We start from the raw sequence: 22206 nt of genomic DNA on the forward strand, positions 1-22206 counted from the left end.
CCCTATGGGAGCGCACAGGACGATAGGAAGTTGATGCCGGCAGCAGGTGTTCCCTTAGATAGTCCGGACCCAAGCCATTTAGGGCTTTATAGGTCATCACCAGCACCAGCACCAGCAATTTATCAGTGTGGGCCTTTCCCTTCTACAAGTTGCACAGATCTCTTCTAGAATTTCCTCTTGCCTTTCCGAGTTAACTCCTTGGTCTGTCATTGAGCAAGAATTGACTTTGTAGGGAAGCATATTATCATTTGATGTATATTTAACATATGTTCTACCTTTATTTACCGATTATATAATATTTATATGCAATCCACATGGTGAGGTTTGGGGCAACTTACAATAGAAAAAAATACATTTTTAAAATCAGAAGATTAAAACATAAAAGCAGGGCTTTTTTTCTCACAGAACGCTCAGAATGGCGTTCCAGCACCTTTCTTTGCACACACACAAAAAAGCTTTTGCACAAGCTATGCTACTCCCTCTATTGGCTTTCGAAAGCCTATTGGCTTTCGAAAACCAATAGGAATTGCTGCTGAGCACGCAAGATCTGGCCAGCAAACGTTGCACCGGCAAGTTGTCTGCAGCGAAGGCGAGTTGGCAGTAACTTTGCATCCCTCCCTGCTGCCCAACTACACCATCTCAACTAGGTAAGAGAGGACAAGGAGTGGGAAGTGGATTCTGTGGAGTCCATGCACACTCCTTCCTTGTGCTCACCCGTGACAGCCAGGCTGGTGGCCTGCCCAGTGCTGGACCTGCGCCACCATCGCCTCGCCCTGCACGCCTAAGTAGCCGCCCTGCATTGTCTGACCCGCACTGCCTCCGCCGCACACCCCACGCAACCCCGCCATATAGAGCGGGCCCTGCTGCTCCCACAGCACCAGACGTGCTGTATCTGGCCCCAGGGGAAAGCCCACCACCAACACCCCTCACACCCGTGACTGGAGCAGCGCCATCCCCCCGCCCCCCCACCTCCTGCGCCCGCCAAGATGAGAGTTCCGGCACCTTTTTTTTTAGAAAAAAAGCCCTGCTTCTATTTAAATTGCAGGACTACTCCTTTCTGTTAAAGGGGGGGATGTCAATACTCTGACCACTGAGAATCAACAGCCATTTTACTTTTGCTTTTAATGTGCCTTTTCTGTTCTTCTAGAGTTCAGACTGGGCAAGACCTGGCTTAAAAACAGTAACTGTGAGAGGGACCTTAGAGTCCTAGTGGACGATCACTTGACTATGAGCAGCAGTGTGCAGCGGCAGCCAAAAAAGCTAATACAATCCTGGGTTGCATAAACACAGGCATAGAATCAAGATCACGCAAGGTATTAGTACTGCGTTATTTATTTATTGATGGGATTTATATCCCGCCCTATCTCCCGAAGGACTCAGGGCGGCTAACAACAAAACATATAATAAGTACAGAAATCAAGATAAAAATAAAATTGAAATCATCTGTGCAATAAATTAAAATTAAAGAATTAAAAAATAAATTAAAAATTCTAAATATAAATTAATTAAAATACCTGTCAGTCCAGGTCAGCCTGGTGGAACAGGAGTGTTTTGAGGCCACGGCGAAAGGATTGGAGGTTTTGGGCCATCCGAAGCTCAGGGGGGAGCTGATTCCATAGGGCTGGTGCTCCCACAGAGAAGGCCCTCCCCCTGGGGGTCTAGGGGGCTTGAGGGCTAGGCTGGGCATTTGACCTCTGCACCACCGTGCAGCCTCCCCCCCCGCATGGCCTGAGAGAAACAGTGAGGCTCCTCCATTGGACCATGCCTTGGCACTTGCCCCAGTCCCATCTCCTTCTTCCAGAGACCCTCAGATTTGTCCCACTCCTGCCCAGGCCCCCATAGGCATCATTGATGCGAACAATGTAGAGCTGGCCATGCCCACCCAGTAGGTCACACACACTCCAGCCACGCCCACCCAGTAGGCCATGCCCACCCTGGCCACACCCACCCGGCCTCTCAAGGGTAACCGCAATGCTGATGCGGCCCTCAATGAAATTGAGTTTGACACCCCTGAACTAGGCATTTCCAATTATAAAATAACTCTAGAAAATCAGTCTTTTTTCACTTTACAAAATTGTTGATTGAAGCTCTTTTCTGGAATAGCTATAGAATATATTTATTTATTTATTTATTGATGGGATTTATATCCCGCCCTATCTCCCGAAGGACTCAGGGCGGCTAACAACAAAACATATAATAAGTACAGAAATCAAGATAAAAATAAAATTGAAATCATCTGTGCAATAAATTAAAATTAAGGAAATTAGAAAATAAATTAAAAGTTCTAAATATAAATTAATTGAAATGTCTGTCAGTCCAGGTCAGCCTGGTGGAACAGGAGTGTTTTGAGGCCGTGGCGAAAGGATTGGAGGTTTTGGGCCATCCGAAGCTCAGGGGGGAGCTGATTCCATAGGGCTGGTGCTCCCACAGAGAAGGCCCTCCCCCTGGGGGTCGCCAGCCGACATTGCCTAGCTGACGGTACCCTGAGGAGGCCTTCTCTGTGTGAGCGTACTGGACGATGGGAATTTGTTCCCGGCAGCAGATGGTCCTGCAAGTATCCCGGACCTAAGCCATGTAGGGCTTTAAAGGTAAGTACCAGCACCTTAAATCTCACCCGGAGGGCAACTGGTAGCCAATGCAATGTTATAAAACCCTAGCAATAACACACTTGGAATACTGCAGCCAATTTTGGTCAAAATCACATCTCTGTTGTGTGGTGGTTTGTCATGGAAACAATAGAGTGTTTTCTAGAGATTTCCTGTTTCACAAAGGAGGGCCTTCCTCAATGGTCAGGTAGCCTTATTTGAATTCTACAGAAATGCATTAGGATACAAACCTGGAGATCCTATTAGTTTCTACAAAGCAGAGCTTTACCATGGTTCTAGTTCTATTAAGCAATTTCTAGAAACTGCAGTGAATCTTATGTTTTAAACAAGGCAATTTGCTACTGAGGGAAATGACTTACCAAAGAAAAGAAGAATACCTCATATAGTGTTCAACAATGCAGAAATAAAGGAGGGAAAACAACAATAAGTTGACTCCTTCCTACTACATCATGATTCTTATAAAGGTGTAAGTACCCATTTATTTAAGAACAAATTTGTTACCTTGAGAAAGAAATACTCTAGTCTTCCTTTAAAAAGACTAATGAGAGATAGCATTTGCTTACTTCCTGCCAGGCCCAGACAAAAAATGACAGTCCAATCAAAATTCAGTTATTTGCTCACACCAAATAGACAGAATCTTGCCAGATTAAACCTATACTACTCTCACCCCAATTCATATAACCTGGGAGCTTCTAGGGAGTGGCTATTCTAACTATTTTTCTTCTGTTTTTAATAAAGCTTTGGATTGTATTCTCTCTTGTCTTGTTCCCCTCTTGGCATGTGTACCAGTCTTCCTGGGAAATTGCCACTTCAGTACAGTACATCATACTATCTCTCCCTTTGTGGGCACAATCCATCACACCTCCACTTCATTCAATAAGACTCACCGTAGCCCCAAGCCCTACAAAATCATGGAAATAATGGAGAAAACAGAAAGACCACACAAAAATCATTCCATGATTGAGTCTCAGTAGTAACTCTTGGTTACTAATTAACTCCTTTAAAGTATACAGGTAGTCCTCAACTTATGACAATTTATTTATTTATTTATTTATTTATTTATTTATTTATTTATTTATTTATTTATTTATTATCTAAACTTGTATACCACCCTATTCCCGTAGGACTCAGGGCGGTTTACAGGGAAAAATTAAAAATACATACATACAAAGTTAAAATCGATTTAAACTATAATTAAATTAAGTCCCTGAATTTAAACTAAAACCCCATTAATAAATAATTAAAACCCCTCAGTCTGGGCCAGACAGCTCAAAAAGCCAAGTTTTCAAATCCCTGCGAAATGAGCAAGGTCGGGGGCAGTCCTAAGCTCCGTGGGAAGATGGTTCCAAAGGGCCGGCGCACCCACAGAGAACGCCCTTCCCCTGGGGATAACCCGCCGGCATTCCTTGACCGGCGGTACCCTAAGAAGGCCCTCCCTGTGGGAGCGCACGGGACGATGGGAAGTTGATGCCGGCAGCAGGTGTAGATAATCCGCACCCAAGCCATTGAGAGCTTTATAGGTCATTACCAGCACCTTGAATTTCACCCAGAGGGCAACCGGAAGCCAATGCAGCTCACGGAGAAGAGGTGTTACACGGGAGTATCGGGAAACTCCCATAACAACTTGCACAGCTGCATTCTGCACCAGTTGAAGCCTCCGAGTGGTCCTCAAGGGCAGCCCCATGTAGAGAGCATTGCAGTAGTCACGGCTCCTATATGGTCTTCAAAATTGAGCCGTGAATCCAAGAGGACGCCCAAGTTGCAAGCCCTATCGACGGGGGGTAACACCTCACCCCCCATCATTAGTGGTGGAACAACCTGGTTTATCTGAGATGCCGGTATGTACAGCCACTCAGTCTTGGCAGGATTGAGATGAAGCCTGTTTCTCCCCATCCAAACCCGGACCGCTTCCAGGCAACGGGACATCACGTCGAGTGCATCACTGGGTTGGTTCGGAGTGGAGAGAAAAAGTTGGGTATCATCAGCGTACTGATGATACCCCACCCCGAAACCATGAATGAGCTCGCCCAGCGGTTTCATGTAGATGTTGAACAGGAGGGGAGAGAGAACCGACCCCTGAGGGACTCCACAATTGGGACTTTCTATTGCTAAGCAATGTGGTCATTAAGAGAGTCATGCACAATTTTACAATCTTTTTTCTAGGGTCATTAAGCAAATCACATGATCATTAGACAAATTCGGCTTCCTTGATTGCCTTTTTTTGTCAGAAGTTTGCAAATGTCAACTGCACAACCCCAGGACATTACAACTCTCATAAATAGATACCAGTTGGTCATATGACTGTTTGGGACACTGTGACAGTCACAATGAGGACACTCAGGTTATAAGAGTGAACATAGTTGTAACTCTGACTGGTCATTAAATGAACAATCATAAGTCAAGGACTATCTAATTATGTCTTGGTGAGTATATGTCATGTCAGTTATTATACTACGATCTGCTCAGTAATTGAAAGTGGATCTTGGTGCTTTTTCCTGGCAAGTTTTAGAGTTCAGTTAAATGTTTCAGATGCAGAAGTTAAACACACAGGCAAATAAAGTTTAGACCTCTCCTGGAGGAATGAACAGAAGAAAATACCTTGATAGAAAAGGTACTTGAGTAAATACAAGTTCAAGCTGGATCAGTTGAGCCAGAAACTCAATTAAGAAAGCCCCTGAGAATTTCTATGCATCACAAACTATGAAGAGTAGAATAACATGAATCAAACTGTCAACTTCAGAAAAAAAGTGTGACTCAGCATAGAGTTGTGCTGACAGAGCTATAAAAAACATGTCTGATCGCTATGTAAGTATATTGGATTTTCTGAATGAACTGGAGTGGAAACTGACTACTCTTAGATGTTCCTGAACTTGTGATTATCTTTTGGTTTGAAAACTCAACTCATATGCCAATGTTTTTGCAAGTTACTTCATTTTATTTCAATTAAAGATTTATAACTGAAGCTGGGGGGGGGGAGGAGGGGAGAAGTCAACTGCCACCAGAGGATGGGAGACAACATTCTGACCTCTCTGCTCCCATCTGTAGAGTTGGAATTTTGTGTAATTTTCTTTCCACTTAGCAATTTATATTTCTTCATAGCCCTAGCTCTACCCTGATTCTTCATCATTCTTGAGGGTTAGAGATTTTTTTTAAAGAGATACAGATCTGTGATCCTTTGTCTTCCCTTTAAATTGGGGGTAAGCAAGGAAAAAGATCAGTTTCACAAAGATCAGATTCAAGTAAAAAAAAATACCTAAGTAATCTGCAAACAACAACAAGACCCGATAATTCATTTGGGCTTCATTTTAATATCCAAATCCCTATTTCTCACAACAATAAAATTCAACCACTATTGCAACCTTATAATGTGCAATGAGAAACATTATACAACACACAAATAGACAGGCTGAGGTGGGTTTGCTTATCCAATGATGTGTACATGGTACATGATGCCAGAGAATCTAGCATAATATCTAGAATGTATAAAAGAACTTCAAATGTATATTGAACATGAAGGGACCTTTAATTGTCCTCGGTGGATATGTAAAAAAGCTAACAAAAATTCTCGATCCAAATACATGACACAGAGAATCTTAAAGATTAATATTCAGCTGAAGCCAGAATATTTCCTCTTAGAATTAATGGATAAACAGTTAGAAAAAGGCCATGGAATATTATTTCAATATATGATAACAACAGTGAGATTACTGTATGCATGGAGATGGAAAGATTTAACACTCACCACTATGGAGCAATGGCTGGTGACAAATTTTGCTGAAATGGATAAATTAAGTTCTGTGATTAGAGAAAAGATATTTACACTTATTGCCAACTGGAAACCTCTTATGAACTTTTGGAGTAAAAATGAAAAAAATGGACTAGTGACATGATTTTCATGATTATACAGGTAGTCCTCAATTTACAACAGTTCGCTTGGTGATAAAGTTACAAAATGGGGCAAAATTCACTTAACAAATGTCTCATTAAACAACAGAAATTTTGGGCTCAATTGTGGTCATACGTTGAGGTCTACCTGTACAGGATAGATTATAGAAAATAGAGTAATATATTTTACTTTTAGGAACAGAAGTTAAAATATATTTGTACTATACTGCTGTGAATATCAAAAGCCAATATTCTATACTTTTTTTTCCTTTCTTTTCTATTTTTCCTTAACATTTTTCCTTTTCTTGCACTTTTTGCTTTGTTCTGATTTCTTTTTTTCTTTCTTACTTTCTATTAATTTGTGATAGCTTAAATGATTTAATAAAATTAAATATGAAAAAAGGGATGAAATGTTTTTGCCTCTACCGCTACCCCATGAGCTTCCCATGACGTAGTCTCCAAAACTGTCCTCTCACGATCATTTGGGGTTTGAGAGAAACAAGTATAATGTTACCAGTCCCTTTACTCCAAGAAAAATTTATCTACTACCAATTTAACCCTTTCAGAATCTCCCCCCCCCCCCAATAGTGGAATTTCTCACACTCACTACAGGGGCAAAAAACAAGATCCCACAGCGGTACTCCCAAAACAAAAGAAACAAAGGATTACAACTGTCTCTAATTATTCCTGCCTCCTGCAGCCATTACCCAACACAGATTTTTTAAAAATCTGTTATTTAAAAAAACATGACTTCTTACTTGTAAAATGATCCAGTCCATAGACTTCTGCTCTATGCAAATGGGGTCAAATTCACTTTTACACACTGATGAAAATCAATGAATTTCCTCTAAAGCATTATATATTATTAACATGTAATAACATTAATTACCATACAGCCAAGTACTTCTCGTACCAACTTGCAACTTTAAAGTGACATTCTTGCCTTTAAAATTCATAAGAGAATGCTTTTGCTTGCCTTTCATGCCAATTGCTCAAAAGCAAGACTGGCAAAGAAAGAAGAGATGAGGTAGCTAAATGTGGCTAAGGAAGTTATCTTTAGTATACACAATATTTTTCTGACATATGCCTCTGTATTTTCATAAAATAATGTATTTTCAAACTCAACATGTTGACATAATTGTTCTACTGGGGATCAGCTCCATTCACATGAATGGGATGCATTCTAGCAGAACTAAAAGTAATTCAGCCAAAACCCATTTAGAAGAAGAGAATTCTGCCTCAATGGAAAGGAGATAAAATATGTATTTGTCAGGTCTGAATATACAGCCATCCAAACTTTTGACTAGTGGGAATAAATTCTATATCATGACTGAACAGCAAAAAAAAGGTTCAGAAAACAGCTCAAAAAGCCAAGACCAAAATAAAGAAGACAGCTGCCTGAATATATTGTTTTTGTCAAGGGAATTGTTTCACTTGCTTGTAAAATTTCCTGAGGCAAAAAATCAGATAACTGGCAGTTCTGTAGGGATTACACCAATGTTCCAAAAGTCAGTTAAATTATAAACTTATCACAAACAATGGCAATAATAAATGAGAAGCAGAACAAGGGATGATTAACAAATGAATGTTCAACATTATAAACAAGCACACTTGTTCCTCTGTTGAAATTTACAGAGAACCATTTGCTGATTATCTGTAGTCCAGCTCTTGGTTTCTTTCACTCAAGTAGTCTTAGCCTGACTTGACCTAATTTTAGGTTGAAGATCTGGTAAGAATCCAAAGAAGCACAGCTGAGGTAATTAAGCAAACTGTTGAAAGACCATGAAGTCACTTTTGAAGTTGCTCAGGGCACATATCTAATGTTCTAAATATTAGATGCATTCAAAATACAAATTGTGATTTAAGGATTGGGTGAACCTCCCCAAAAGTGTCCAAACATTTATTTCTTTCAAACAATATTTAGAGACAAGGCATCAGCCAATTAAAGCCTAAGAAATATGTCTGTCGTAAATAGTAAATATGTCTGTCGTAAATAGGTTCCATCTCTGACTATAGGAGGAGAGATGTTACCTCCCATTGATAGAGCACGCAATCTGGGCGTCCTCCTAGACTCACGACTCAGTTTTGAAGATCATATTGGAGTCGTGGCTAGGGGGGCATTTGCACAGATTCGTCTTATATACCAATTGCGCCCCTTTTTGGACCGAGATGCCCTACGTACAGTCACCCACGCACTCGTCATCTCCCGTATTGATTACTGTAATACTCTCTACATGGGGCTGCCCTTGAAGACCACCCGGAGGCTTCAGCTGGTGCACAATGCAGCTGCACGGGTTGTGATGGGAGCATCCCGATACTCCCATATCACACCCCTCCTGCGTGAGCTGCATTGGCTACCAGTTGCCCTCCGGGTGAGATTTAAGGTGCTGGTACTTACCTTTAAAGCCCTACATGGCTTAGGTTCGGGATACTTGCAGGACCATCTGCTGCCGGGAACAAATTCCCATCGTCCAGTACACTCACACAGAGAAGGCCTCCTCAGGGTACCGTCAGCTAGGCAATGTCGGCTGGCGACCCCCAGGGGGAGGGCCTTCTCTGTGGGAGCGCCAGCCCTATGGAATCAGCTCCCCCCTGAGCTTCGGATGGCCCAAAACCTCCAATCCTTTCGCCGCGGCCTCAAAACACTCCTGTTCCACCAGGCTGACCTGGACTGACAGACATTTCAATTAATTTATATTTAGAACTTTTAATTTATTTTCTAATTTCCTTAATTTTAATTTATTGCACAGATGATTTCAATTTTATTTTTATCTTGATTTCTGTACTTATTATATGTTTTGTTGTTAGCCGCCCTGAGTCCTTCGGGAGATAGGGCGGGATATAAATCCCATCAATAAATAAATAAATAAATATATTCTATAGCTATTCCAGAAAAGAGCTTCAATCAACAATTTTGTAAAGTGAAAAAAGACTGATTTTCTAGAGTTATTTTATAATTGGAAATGCCTAGTTCAGGGGTGTCAAACTCAATTTCATTGAGGGCCGCATCAGCATTGCGGTTACCCTTGAGAGGCCGGGTGGGTGTGGCCAGGGTGGGCATGGCCTACTGGGTGGGCGTGGCTGGAGTGTGTGTGACCTACTGGGTGGGCATGGCCAGCTCTACATTGTTCGCATCAATGATGCCTATGGGGGCCTGGGCAGGAGTGGGACAAATCTGAGGGTCTCTGGAAGAAGGAGATGGGACTGGGGCAAGTGCCAAAGCATGGTCCAATGGAGGAGCCTCACTGTTTCTCTCAGGCCATGCGGGGGGGGAGGCTGCACGGTGGTGCAGAGGTCAAATGCCCAGCCTAGCCCTCAAGCACCTGCAGCACTAAGCTCACCCCCACTTCCCCAAGGGGGTGCCCAGCTACTGTGCTTGCTCTCCTTAGCCAGGTTGCTCATGATGGGTATGAGGGCAACGTCAAGAGGGAGGCCCACTTCCTCTCCATGCGAGGAGACCTGGCTTTGTATCCAAAGCTTCCTTAGCAATAGGATGGGAGACCACCCAGGTTAGGCCAGGAGGAGGGGGCAAGGGGATGGTGAAAGGGCATCAGGGAAGGACTAAGGCAGGACTTCCCTCAGACCCTCCCTCTCCTTCCTTCCTTCCTTCCTTCCTTCCTTCCTTCCTTCCTTCCTTCCTTCCTTCCTAAGAATAGAGTGATGGGAAAATATTTGAGATGAGGGAGGGAGAAAAACAGGCAAGAAACGCAGCTGGGGAAGTGTCATCCTTCATGAGGAATGAAGAAATGCACCATCACCTGGAAGTGGCCAGCACATGGCCCTCTCCTCACAGCGCCAAGAGGCTGAGCCGGGTGGCACAAATCTGAAGAGAAGCACAATGCTGCCCAGCCCCTAGCCTGCCCGAAGTAGGCAGGGCCATGTGCTGGCCACTTCCAGGTGATGGTGCATTTCTTCATTCCTCACAAAGGGTGATATCTCCCTAGCGTGCACCCAGGGGGCGGGGCCAATGCAGCAGGGGCCGGTCCCTCGCTGTTTCCAGATGGCCTTGTGGAGCTAAGACCAAATGTATTTTAGCATAGATGACCACCACAAAATTGTAGATTGGCTCCTGAGGGCCTGGGCCGGAGCCAAGGCAGCGGGGGCCGTTCCCTCACTGTTTCCAGTATGGCTTCGTGGGCCACATGAAACCACTTCGCAGGCTGGATCTGGCCCGCGGGCCTTGTGTTTGACATGTCTGGCCTAGTTCCTAATCATTATATATTATATATATTATATATGTTTTCATCGGAACAAATGCTACGTAAAAAGTGTCATGCTATAGACACTTGAAGTGAAAAGTCATAACAACCTCTGAATTTGCTAGGTGGACATGCAAAATGTGAGATAATCAGATGTAAAGATGCAAGACTTCCTCCAGAGTAATATATTTTGTATTTGAGTGGACTCTTGCAGGCTACATTTTTTAAAAAAGCAGGGAGATAATAGCCACAAGGTGACTGGGAAGTTTACAAGACTAAAAATAATAAATCTATACAAATATGTATGTGTATATATGTGTATGTATATGTATGTGTGTGTGTGTATGTGTACACACACACACACACACACACACACGTAATAAAATTATAAATTACCGTATAACAAAAAGATGGGGAAAGGAAGGAACAAGATGTGCAGGGGGTAAGGTGAGATCTGTGATTAGTACATCAACACACCCAGCGTGACAGTTCCCCACAGGGCCCCCAAGTCAACTGACAGAGCCAAGTTTTCAGGCCCTTAAAGAAGTTCAGGGGGGTGGCAGCAGATCTCACCCTTGGGAGGGATGTTCCAAAGGGACATTTTCTGGACTGAAATTCCTTGACTGACAAGATCCTTGACTAACAAGACCTATCCCATTGGGATGAGATGGATATATACTGTATAACATACCGGTATGTAAGGAATAATTTACCAATCCTTCACTGATTGCAATTTGGTGGTAAGTAGGGCTATAAGAGCCTAATCCCAATATACAACTCTGAGATCTCTGAAAATGTGCTTCTGTTCATTAAATGGCTTTCTTATTTATCAAAACATTTTAAACCACTTAGATTAACAACTTGAATATTAGTTTGATTTACAAATTAATTATGGAATAAGACTTAGATTTTTATAAGTTAGGCAATAATTTATTTAAAAAGAAAAAATATTACAATAGAACAATTTATATAAAAAATTACTTCATCTTTATGTAGGTATAATTTGGATACGATGATATAAAGAAATAAAATGTTAACCTATTTTAATAACATTTCCAAATATTAGAGAAATGCTGCCACCATCTGAGCACACATATAAAAAATTAAAATAAAAAATCCAGAAATTAGTATGAATTCTAAACGTCATATTCCTTTTTTTCACAAGCACTATGCCAAGTTAATTATCTTCATTCCTCCAAAATATAAATATAAGGCCACAACCTATTTATGCAGAAAAGAAATCATGGTAGATTTGCCATAGAGGTCTCTTCCTTTGAAGAATGTGTTGCTGTACTAAGGGTATCTTAATAAATCCAGACAGATTCAGATAAAGCAGACTTCCTTCATACCTCCTAGGAACATCCAGGAGCAAGTTACAGCATCAAAGGGCAATTTATTCTCCTACAAAGAGTCTGCATATTGAAAAATTAGATATCAAATAACAACATACAGCTTGAACATAGAAGTGGACCTATAGAAGATAAATACTAATCTTCTTAAAAAGCAGACATCTGTAGGAAAGATTCAATATCCTATTGCTCCTCTACACACACCACATGATTGTGGTTGGAATAATGCATAGCATTTTCTTCATAAAACTTTAAAATAAATGTGGAAAAATAGACATAATATAGAATGTAGAGAAGCATTTATTTCAAATGTACTAAATGATTTTAATATATTAGAATAAAAAATATATCATCTCTAACTGTTGGTTATTTTGTCCAACACAAGTTAATTAATACTGAAATCAGAGTCATCTAGTCCAGCTGCGTTTCTTGCCTGTTTTATTCGTGTCGTTTGATGCAGCACCTTGGTCCTGGGGAAACATTGTTTCGTTTCACTGTGTACTGTACTGTACATTGTTGAAATGACAATAAAGTCTACTACTACTACTACTACTAAATAGAAGAAATTAAATTAACAAATAAATGTGAATAAAACCCCCTACACCCATACCAAAAAAAAAATCCCAACTTCAGCCAAATATGTTATGTGTTCCTGTCCATTTTACATTTCCCTCAAATACAAATCATATTTAACAGTTTACCTTAGGAATATAGGCAGTGGTGGGATTCACATATGTGAACAACCAGTTCTCTGTGTGGATGCCTCTTCTGGAAGTCCATTCTGGGCCTGGGCAACAAAAAATTAGCTACCAGTTCTACCAAAGTGGTCCTTGGCTTACAAACACAATTGAGCACAAAAATTCTGCTGCTAAGTGAGGCAGTTGTTAAATGAGTTCCAGTCCATCTTATGTTCTTTTTTGCCACAGTAGTTAAGTGAATCAATGCAGTTGTTAAGCTAGTAACATGGTTGTTAAGTGAATCTGACTTCCCCGTTGACTTTGCTTATCATACGGTGGAAAAAGGTGATCACATGACTCCAGGAGAGCAACCTTCATAAATTTGGGTCAGTTGCCAAGTGTCTAAATAAATTTTGATCACATGTTCATGGAGATGCGGCAATGATTGTGTTAAACCTGTCATATCACTTTTTTCAGTGCTGTTGTAACTTCAAACAGTCACCAAGTGAACTTTTTATTCCTTTTCTACACTGTATAAAACATTGCTCATGTTGCAAACACCTAGTTTGTCTATAAGATTTAATCTTAATTATTCTATTGTATTTTTTATGGTTCAAATGTGCAACCTCTTGTTTCTATTTAGAATGTTGCTTCTTGCTTTACTTGCCTTACATCTTGCTTTGGATAAGTCTTTCCTTTTCCTCCTTCAGTTATCACTGACTTATCACTGCCTACTTCTTAAGTCACTGTATTTAAAAACTGGTTCTATGCAATTATTACTGGTATATAAACTGAAGTTAATGATGACAAATGGAAATGTGAGTTTGTGTGTTTTATATATTTAATGATAATGCTAGCAGTTATGTTAAATCAATTCAACTCTCAGTAAGCAATAAAGTTTACATCTCTGTCACTTTAGATCCTCAAAGCTATTCCCCGAATTTAAAGGCTTGATAAAACTATTTCTGTTTCCATTTAATATTTCTATTGAAGTCCATGTACCTACCCTTCTTGTGGTAAATCTAGCAGTGCCTGTCTAAACATATTTATCTGAGCTTAAACAAGTGATAAATTAAACAAAGAAAAAGCCTTTTGAACTCTGTGGCCTTTCAGTAAAAAAGATAGCTCATTCAATTTCCATGCCCTTATGAACAAAGTTTTGCCTTTGAATTTTTACAACTGCAAACATTTTCATAAAAGTTAATATGTCAATATTTACTATTCGAAGAAAAAGCAGTTCCTTTAAAGAATTACTAATGTTGGACAGAGAAACAAATTCATCTTTTTATAATCCCTGGATAATACTTTTAATGGATTATCCCTGGATAATCTTTTAATAATCCCTGGATATTACATGTTTACGTAATCCTCTTTTATAGCCAAAGATGGTATTTGTTCAGTTCTTTTGATCAATTTACTATATTTTATGTTCTTTATTTTAATAAAAAATGTATTCATAAACTAGGTGAGATTAGAATGTCAAGGTATGTTCAGACCATCTATAGACACCATCTAACAACATGTGCTATACCTCAACATATTTAAGAGAACTTGGAATTTATCTATCTCATTGCAGGAAGAAAAAAATCCAGATAAAAGCAAAATCAAGACATTAAATTAGATAAGGGAATACTTTGTAGCATTCTATAAATACACCAACTTCATATGTGGATCTCTATTGTCATAAGCAACAACAACAAAAAAACAATAGCATATAAAAATCTTCCAATCTATTTCTTCTTTAACACATGTTGGAAAACTGCAATTTGTGGGACATGTGCATTTGCATTTCAATTTCAGCTCCTTTAGCAACTCAAAATCATCTTGATGTAATTTAGCAACAAAATGATAATATCTCGATGGCGTAATTTTCACTTAATGTTGAAGAAAACTTTTAAGGGTAATGTAAGTGAAGTGATTCTATGAAGCCAGCACAACCCTCCCTACATTTAAAATTTCTCAAGTGAAACTGACCATGAAGAATTTGTTATCCATTCTAGAAGGGCTCATCCAATTTGAATGGGAGAAAACTTAAACTTATAATTTTTTGTATATAACTAGGACAAAGCATAAGGTATTTTGGTCTTGTATAGCACTGTATCCATACTGTAGAAAACCTCAAGAAAAGGGCCCATGTTCAGACGCATTCAAATTATAAACTGCATTCCACAGGTTTAAACGATATTAGTATATCTTTTTCCCCAAACTAAATAGTATGAATCTAAACAACCAAACTAAACCACAGGTCTACATTTTATCTGATTCTCTTTATAAACTTTATCAAATCTGGCAATTCCACAAGATTTAGTAAGAATAAATTGAAATAACTCAGTTCCCACAAAATATTGGCAAGCTATATTCAATGTTCTTTCAGGAGAAACCCAATTCTGAAATACAAGCCAATGATGTCTTCATAGCTGTAGCTATATTCCACAGATTACACCCAGCAAACCACAAGGAGCAGGAAATGTTCATTTTAAATACCATTGGCTCACTTCAGGCTCAAAGCCACTGTCAGCAACATCCTTATTCTATATGGCTTTACATCAATAAGCTTAAATAGAAACAGTAACTGCTTTCTTTTAAATCAATTCATAATTTTGCATCTGTCCTGTTCCTAAGATTTTAGCCATTCTATCTACTTACCATTACACTTCATTCAAACAAGGAACCTGTACTATTGCCTTTCGATCTAATTCTTATTTCCTTTAAATTTGCTGAAATCATATTAAAAGTGTCTATTTTTAAGATTTACAAAACCAGAGCTCCGGAGCACATGAAAATGGTCACAGAATCCCACAGTAAGTTACTTTACATATAACCACAATTTGGTGTTAAGTACAAGAGCTTCAGACTGATAAGCTTCCCATTCCAGTTGATTATAATACTGGAAGCTTTAATATCAGTTTCTCATTATATCCAGACCAGAAACTTTAGTGTTAATGAATCAAAACCATCCTTTTTAATTTAAGTTTCAATAAAGCACAGTTAACTCTTATCTTCTCAGCCATCCCCCCTTAATATCTTAATAACATAAGATGTGAAAAACAGGCACTGATAGGTTAAACATTCCCAGCCTGTATTCCTAACCTCAAATGTAGTATCCCTAGACCAGGGGTCGGCAACCTCGGCTCTTTTATGACTCGTGGACTTCAACTCCCAGCTATGCTGGCTCAGGAATTCTGGGAGTTGAAGTCCACGAGTCATAAAAGAGCCGAGGTTGCCGACCCCTGCCCTAGACTTAAAAGAATAGGAGCTGGCAGAATATGGTACCCATTATTTATCACATCTAATTCAGGATTTATATCTAAAGGAGAAGAATATTAATAAATAATTGCCTAATACAATACAGAGTCTTTACATTATATTAGTTTATGACATGTACTGAAAAGGTAATCTGGAATTAAAGAAAAGTGACAAAGAGAAATAGAGCACTTGGATCATTGTGACTGCTGAGTTTAAGAGCTATACAAACAAAGAGTGTCAGCACTTCTCAATAATGGATATAATTAAAAAATAAGGAAAAATAAAAAGAAACTTAATGTGTGTATTGCTCAAGCAGTGTATTTCCCTGCCTTCAGGAAAAAAAATCAGAATTACCCATATTAACTGGTTCTCATGCAAATAATTTCTCAGAATGGGTTTTCAAGTCATATTCATACAAATTAGTTTCCCCAAGACTAGTGTCCTCCAGAAGTGTGAAATCATAGCTCCTGTAGTCCCCATAGCTTTACTGCAGTTTAACGAAAGGCACCAAGTTGGGGAACTCTGATATGCACATTTATATCCATTTAGATAATATCTGCATTGATCTAACTCTTTTAGAAGTGCAATACAATGGGCATGTAATTTCCTAAAACCCAACTACTAGGACAGCAAGTCATTTTTGTAAATTCCTTGCAACACAGTTCTAAGCAACTGTAACGATGCCAACATGTTGAAAACATGCTAATCTATGCTATATTGTGGAAGTCACTGGAAGACCTATGAGGCTGTATTTGAACATCAGATACCAGATACAAACTAAAGGAACTATTCATCCCGCTTTATGCCCTTATTGAGTACTTCAAAAGAAACCTAGAAATATAATGTGCTGGAATAGACTTTCTCATCCTATGAGTGATACAGTTTGTGATAATTGTAGAGCTGGAAAGAAGCAGATTGGAGTAGGTTGTTCCAGAAAGTTTGATCAGAAAACTTAAAATATCCTTGGGGAATTCCTGGACAGGGGAATTCCTGGACACGCGATAGAGGGCGTATCTATGGGAGTGAGTATGGATATGGTTTCTTATAAGGAACTACTTAGATTGCAAGGGACTGATTGGAAACATAAATCATTAGAGGAGTTAAGACAAGAAAACATAAGTTACTCTTGGTTTCAATATACCCAACTGAAAGTTAGGTGGAAGTCAGATCAAAAGGTTGGCATCACAATTACAGATCAAAATTTAGTAAAACAAATTAGAGATTTAAATTGTGCACATATAAAGAGGATATATAATGCTTTAATTGAATTGGATTCGGAAACGGAAACTGTATGATAAAGTGGTCACAAAATATTCAGGAACCAATTTCGTTGGACACTTGGGAGATAATTTGGGTCAGAAATGTTAAATTTACCCAGGCTCAAAATCTAAGAGAAAATTTTTATAAAATGTTTTATAGATGGCATCTGGATCCCAAGAAGTTGTCTAACATGTATCCTAATTTACAGTCTAAATGTTGGAGATGTGGTAGTTTAGAAGCTACCTATTTTCACATGTGGTGGACTTGTAGAAATATAAAAGCTTTTTGGATCAAAATTTGGAGGAACATTCAAAAGATTTTTAAGAGAAAGATAAAGTTTTCTCCGCAATTGTTTTTATTGGGTATTGTGGTAGATTGTGATGTTAAAGAAACTAACTTGATGTTGAACATGATAACAGCAGCATGGTTACTGGTGGGACAATATTGGAAGAAGGATAGTTTGCCCACTATAGAAGAATGGGTGTTTAAAGTTTTGAATCTTGCAGAAATGTCTAAGATTTCTGCTTATTTGAAATATCATTCACAGGAAAGATATATTTCAGTTTGGAGGAGATGGATAAATTATATTCAGAACAAATATGGGACTAAAAAGTTCCATTTAGCTTATGAGTAGATTTTAGTGGGATATTGTTATTGGTACTTTGTTTGTAGTTATGTTAAAGGGGAATTAAAGCACATTATGAATTTGGTTAATTGTATATTATGCATAATTTTTATTTAGAATATGATTATTGTAACTATAATCCTGTATTTAGCTCTGGGAAGTGGGGGGGAGTGGGTGGGTTTGGGGTGGGAGGTATTTGGGGATATATTGTAAAATTTTGTTTTTGTAAAACTCTTCAATAAAAAAAAGAAAACTTAAAACATCCTTAAGCATAGGTTCAGGCTAAAGGTCCACTTTAACCCTTTTACAGTGATGGAACTAATGGAAAACAAATAGGATATTCATATTATATCATTAAATAATGATTAATGTATATCATTAAAGTGCAGACAAACCTGAGCATAAAAAGTATATGGACATAAACACCTACAGATGTTTAATATGAATAACTACTATCTATGTTTACTTGATGAGAGGCAGTTTGTATAGTAGTTAAAACACAAGGCTAGAAACTGGAACATTATGGGTTCTAGCCCCACCTTAGGCACAAAACTACCTGGGTGAATTTGAGCCAGTCACTCTTTTTCAGCCCTAATAAGCCAGCAATGGCAAACAACTTCTGAAAACATTGGCCAGAAAATTGCAGGAACTTGTCCAAGTGGTCACCAGGAGTCAACATTAACTCAAAGGCACAAAACAAACATTTATTTAATATCACTTATTAAATGGATTTAACATTAAAATGGATGAGGCTCAAATCAAGAACTTCTGTATGCTCATAATAGTTCAGATGAAACTAACAGTTACAAACTATGTCTTAAATTTAAGATGAGGAGGAAGTGATTTCCTTATTTTAGTGGTTAGAGTGTTTGAACACTGAAAAAGAAAATGGCAAAGAAAAATTAAAGTAAATAATAAATGAGATAACATGGAAGTATTATGAAAATGATCAGAGATGGAACAATAACAATATGGGAAGTAAATTTTACTGCAAAGTGCAGATAGAATACAGGTGAAGGGGGAAAAAATACTCACCAAACCACCACAAGTGCTAAAGGAAGCAAAGGATCCAGGATAATGCAGCACAGACCCACTATAGTAACAGGATCTCTCTGTTCGTGTGTGGACCAAATTTGGGGCACTCCTTTCATTCAACAGTCGTTCTTCCACTGCAAAACCTGGTGCTAAGAAGCGACTGTCCCTCTTAAGCAGCAGATAGAGCTCCTGAGTGAAAGCTGGTATTCTCAGCAACATCTCATCCTCATCTTCTGCAGGAGACACAGGTGGATGAGATGGTTGCTGAGAAGTGCCATTAGATCCCTGAGGAAGTGAAGACCAGTGATAGAAATCCTGAGATTCATATTCATCCTCTGAAGTTTCCCGAACTGGCGGTTGCTGGTGCTGGTGGTCAGATGAGGAGGAAACTGAGCGGATCTCACGGGAACTGCCCACTCCCTGAGTGGATGCAGAGGTAGCATTAATATTGCTGCTGCTGCTGTTCCCACAGTTACCATCAAGACTGCAGCTGCCTCCTGCACCACTCCCTCCAGTGGATTCCTGCTGGCTTCTACTCCACAGGGCTGGGTAAACAATCTCCCACTCTTCAAAATCTTCCAGAGGCTGCAGACCTGCAAAAATTCACATAGACTGAAATTTACACACCCTAAATCATTCTCAACTGTAAGAGTTGCCATAAATGAGTTGCCAGACTTAGGACCCATCAGCATAATTTTGATATATCAAAATGACATAACAGCATTGATCCATACTGCCATTACTAGTATAAATTAGTTTTCCTATGTACTCACTGCAAGAAAAAAATAATCTGGTGTTTTGGGGAGCCACTTTGTACTAATTGGCTGGAAATGCTATTTTTACATATAGGTTGTATTCATATTTTATTTTTTTTAGCTGTCCAGAATCAATGAGCGGTTATGCATGGATGGATGCATAGATACACAACTATATGTGTGCACACATATGTACGAAATACCTACTGAAGACGTAATGTACTTTTCTCTTAGTTTATTTCCATATAAATATATGAAATGTATATATACCTTAATTCAGTATTGTGTTGAAGCATTTATTTATTCATTCATTCATTCATTCAATGTGTCCCTATTTCACTACAAAGGGATATTTTTAGAAATCTGTAAATACAGTTTGAAGAGTATCCACAACTTCTAACTGAATTAAAAGGTAGACATCTCATCTTACCCATTTGAACAATTTTAGTCTAATAATGTGATGTCACCTAATGTGCCTTTCCTAATGTGATGTCCCCTAAACTATGTTGCTGGCTGAGATTTACAGGCCAGCATCCATGCTAGACTGGGAAAGGCTGTTAGAAGTCCCAACTAGCTAGTCAGTCCAAATCTCTGCAATATCATAAGTAGCCTCTTTTTCACTCTAAGCATCTCCAGCATAAGGATAGTTGTTATATGTTTTAAGTGGCTGAACTCCCAGGAATTGTTTCTACATTATCAAGGGGCTGTACAAAGTTATAAATTAAAAGGCAGAGACTACAAAAATATTAGCAAACCATCCATGTGAGCTTTAGGGCTAATAAAAAGTTAAGATGCCACCTGATGGCAGGGAAAGGAGTAAGAGGGAAGGGAAAATTGATTTACTCAAACTTTTATTTGTTTTACCAAAACAAGCATCTTACATAGATTAGGATTATAGGTAAAAAAAACCTGGATAAAAACTATAATCTTTTATTGTATGCCCCATTCCTAAATGAATGTGTTTCCCTGACTATCCAATAAGAATTCAGTAAGACTACAAATGACAATAGACACTCTGAAGCATCATAGGAATAAATACAGTGGAACATGTCAATTTTATGTTATAAAAATAGGGTATAAATTCAGAACATTAATTTGTTATACCTTCTGAACAAAAATATAGTGAACCAAAACATCTCTAAATTGTGGATTTGTGTACAAAAAGAAAATTGTTCTATATGAAAATCTTTGCATTTTCATAATTATTTGAAGTGCCTAAGAAATAAAACATTCTGAAATCTGATGAAACAGATAGTACACTGCATGACGATACAGAAGTAGAAAAAATATTTCCTTGCTGACATTCTTATGCAGATGTGAAACAAGCCGCTCATTCTAATGCAATACTTAGCCTGATTACACTCTGGAGAAATGGAGACATATCCTTGTAAAGCATGTTCTACCAAGATGCTGCTGAATATTGTTTGATCCTAGAGAATTCATTGGCAGTCATTTGAGGAGAAGAAGTTAAACATAAGTTTACTGTTCAATATCGGAGCATTCTGAATGTGGCTGGCAAATTATTTCTGAGTGTCTGCAGAGCGTCCTATTATATCCTCACCTAGAAGTGTGTATTTAAAATTATGGACCATCAGGCACCAAAAGTATTTGATAGATGGATAGGTAGACATCGCTCAATAATAGTGCACTGAACTGAAACGTAGGCTTCTTTAAGACCCTCTATTCCTACGATCTACCAATCGCGATCCATCTCTACACAATCCCTTTGTGTCACTGTGGTCCCTTACCTTGTGCAAGACTCTGGCAATCAGAAAGGGGCCAGAAAGAGGTTCTGTTTTATTAAGCAAATACCATTCAAATCGAAGCAGTGGACTTACTTACCTGAAGTGATCCGATTTGACAGGAAACACAAGTGATAGAAGATGCAGCAAAGGTGGCTCAGCCGCCTTTCCCTTTTCTTCGCCATCCACGCCGCGGAGGTGGGGTGTGTGTGTGTGTGTGTCTGTCTGTCTGTCTGTCTGTCTGTGTGTGTGTGTGTGTGTGTCTGTGTGTGTGAGCGACCAAAGCACCCCCTTCTCTCCTGGCGATGATGTCTCGAGGAACTTTGCAAAACCGAGGCAAAAGCTGCTCACGCACAAGACGCCGAGCTTGCAAAGGCGCCCCTTTCCCTCCGTTTGTGGGAGGAGAGGAGAGCAAATAGCGGGCTCGGTAGCCTCTTAGCAGCAGCAAGAGAGAGAGAGAGAGAGCTCCGCAGTGGCACCAACCCGAGCTTCTAGCTCCGGCACCCGAGAGACGCGGGTGAAGAGTGAAAGCCGAAGCCCCCGACAAGGGAAGCCACCTCAGGGGGCCGAGTCAGGCGGCAGCCATGCCAGCAGAGGTCAACTGAAGAGGGCAGACTGGCTGAAGGAAGCCCAAGGAACCGTGCGCCAAGAGAAGGCGCAACTTGCTTTGGTGGAAAAGCCGGGCGCGGAGCGGAGAGAGTGAGAGAGAGAGAGAGAGAGAGAGAGAGAGAGTGAGAGAGAGAGAGAGAGAGAGAGGAGGAGGAAGAGGAGGAGGAGGGAGGGCCACGCGCAGCGGCAGCGGCGGCGGCAACAGCAGCAACGGAGAG

At 39.5% G+C, this 22206-nt stretch overlaps 1 protein-coding gene across 1 annotated transcript in view; it reads right to left on the reverse strand.

Moving 5' to 3' along the window:
• ADAMTS19 (ADAM metallopeptidase with thrombospondin type 1 motif 19) overlaps nt 1–21564 on the reverse strand; it is a gene marked incomplete at its 5' end in the record, with an annotated part of 115100 nt that extends 93536 nt beyond the window's left edge. The window contains 2 exons of the mRNA XM_083352160.1: nt 18883–19475; nt 21480–21564. Coding sequence (XP_083208286.1) covers nt 18883–19475; nt 21480–21564 — 678 coding nt within the window. The remainder of the gene's footprint in view (nt 1–18882; nt 19476–21479) is intronic.
• Nucleotides 21565–22206: the final 642 nt, after the last annotated feature.

This window comes from Vipera ursinii, assembly GCF_947247035.1.
Source record: "Vipera ursinii genome assembly, chromosome: 2".
NCBI lineage: Eukaryota > Metazoa > Chordata > Lepidosauria > Squamata > Viperidae > Vipera > Vipera ursinii.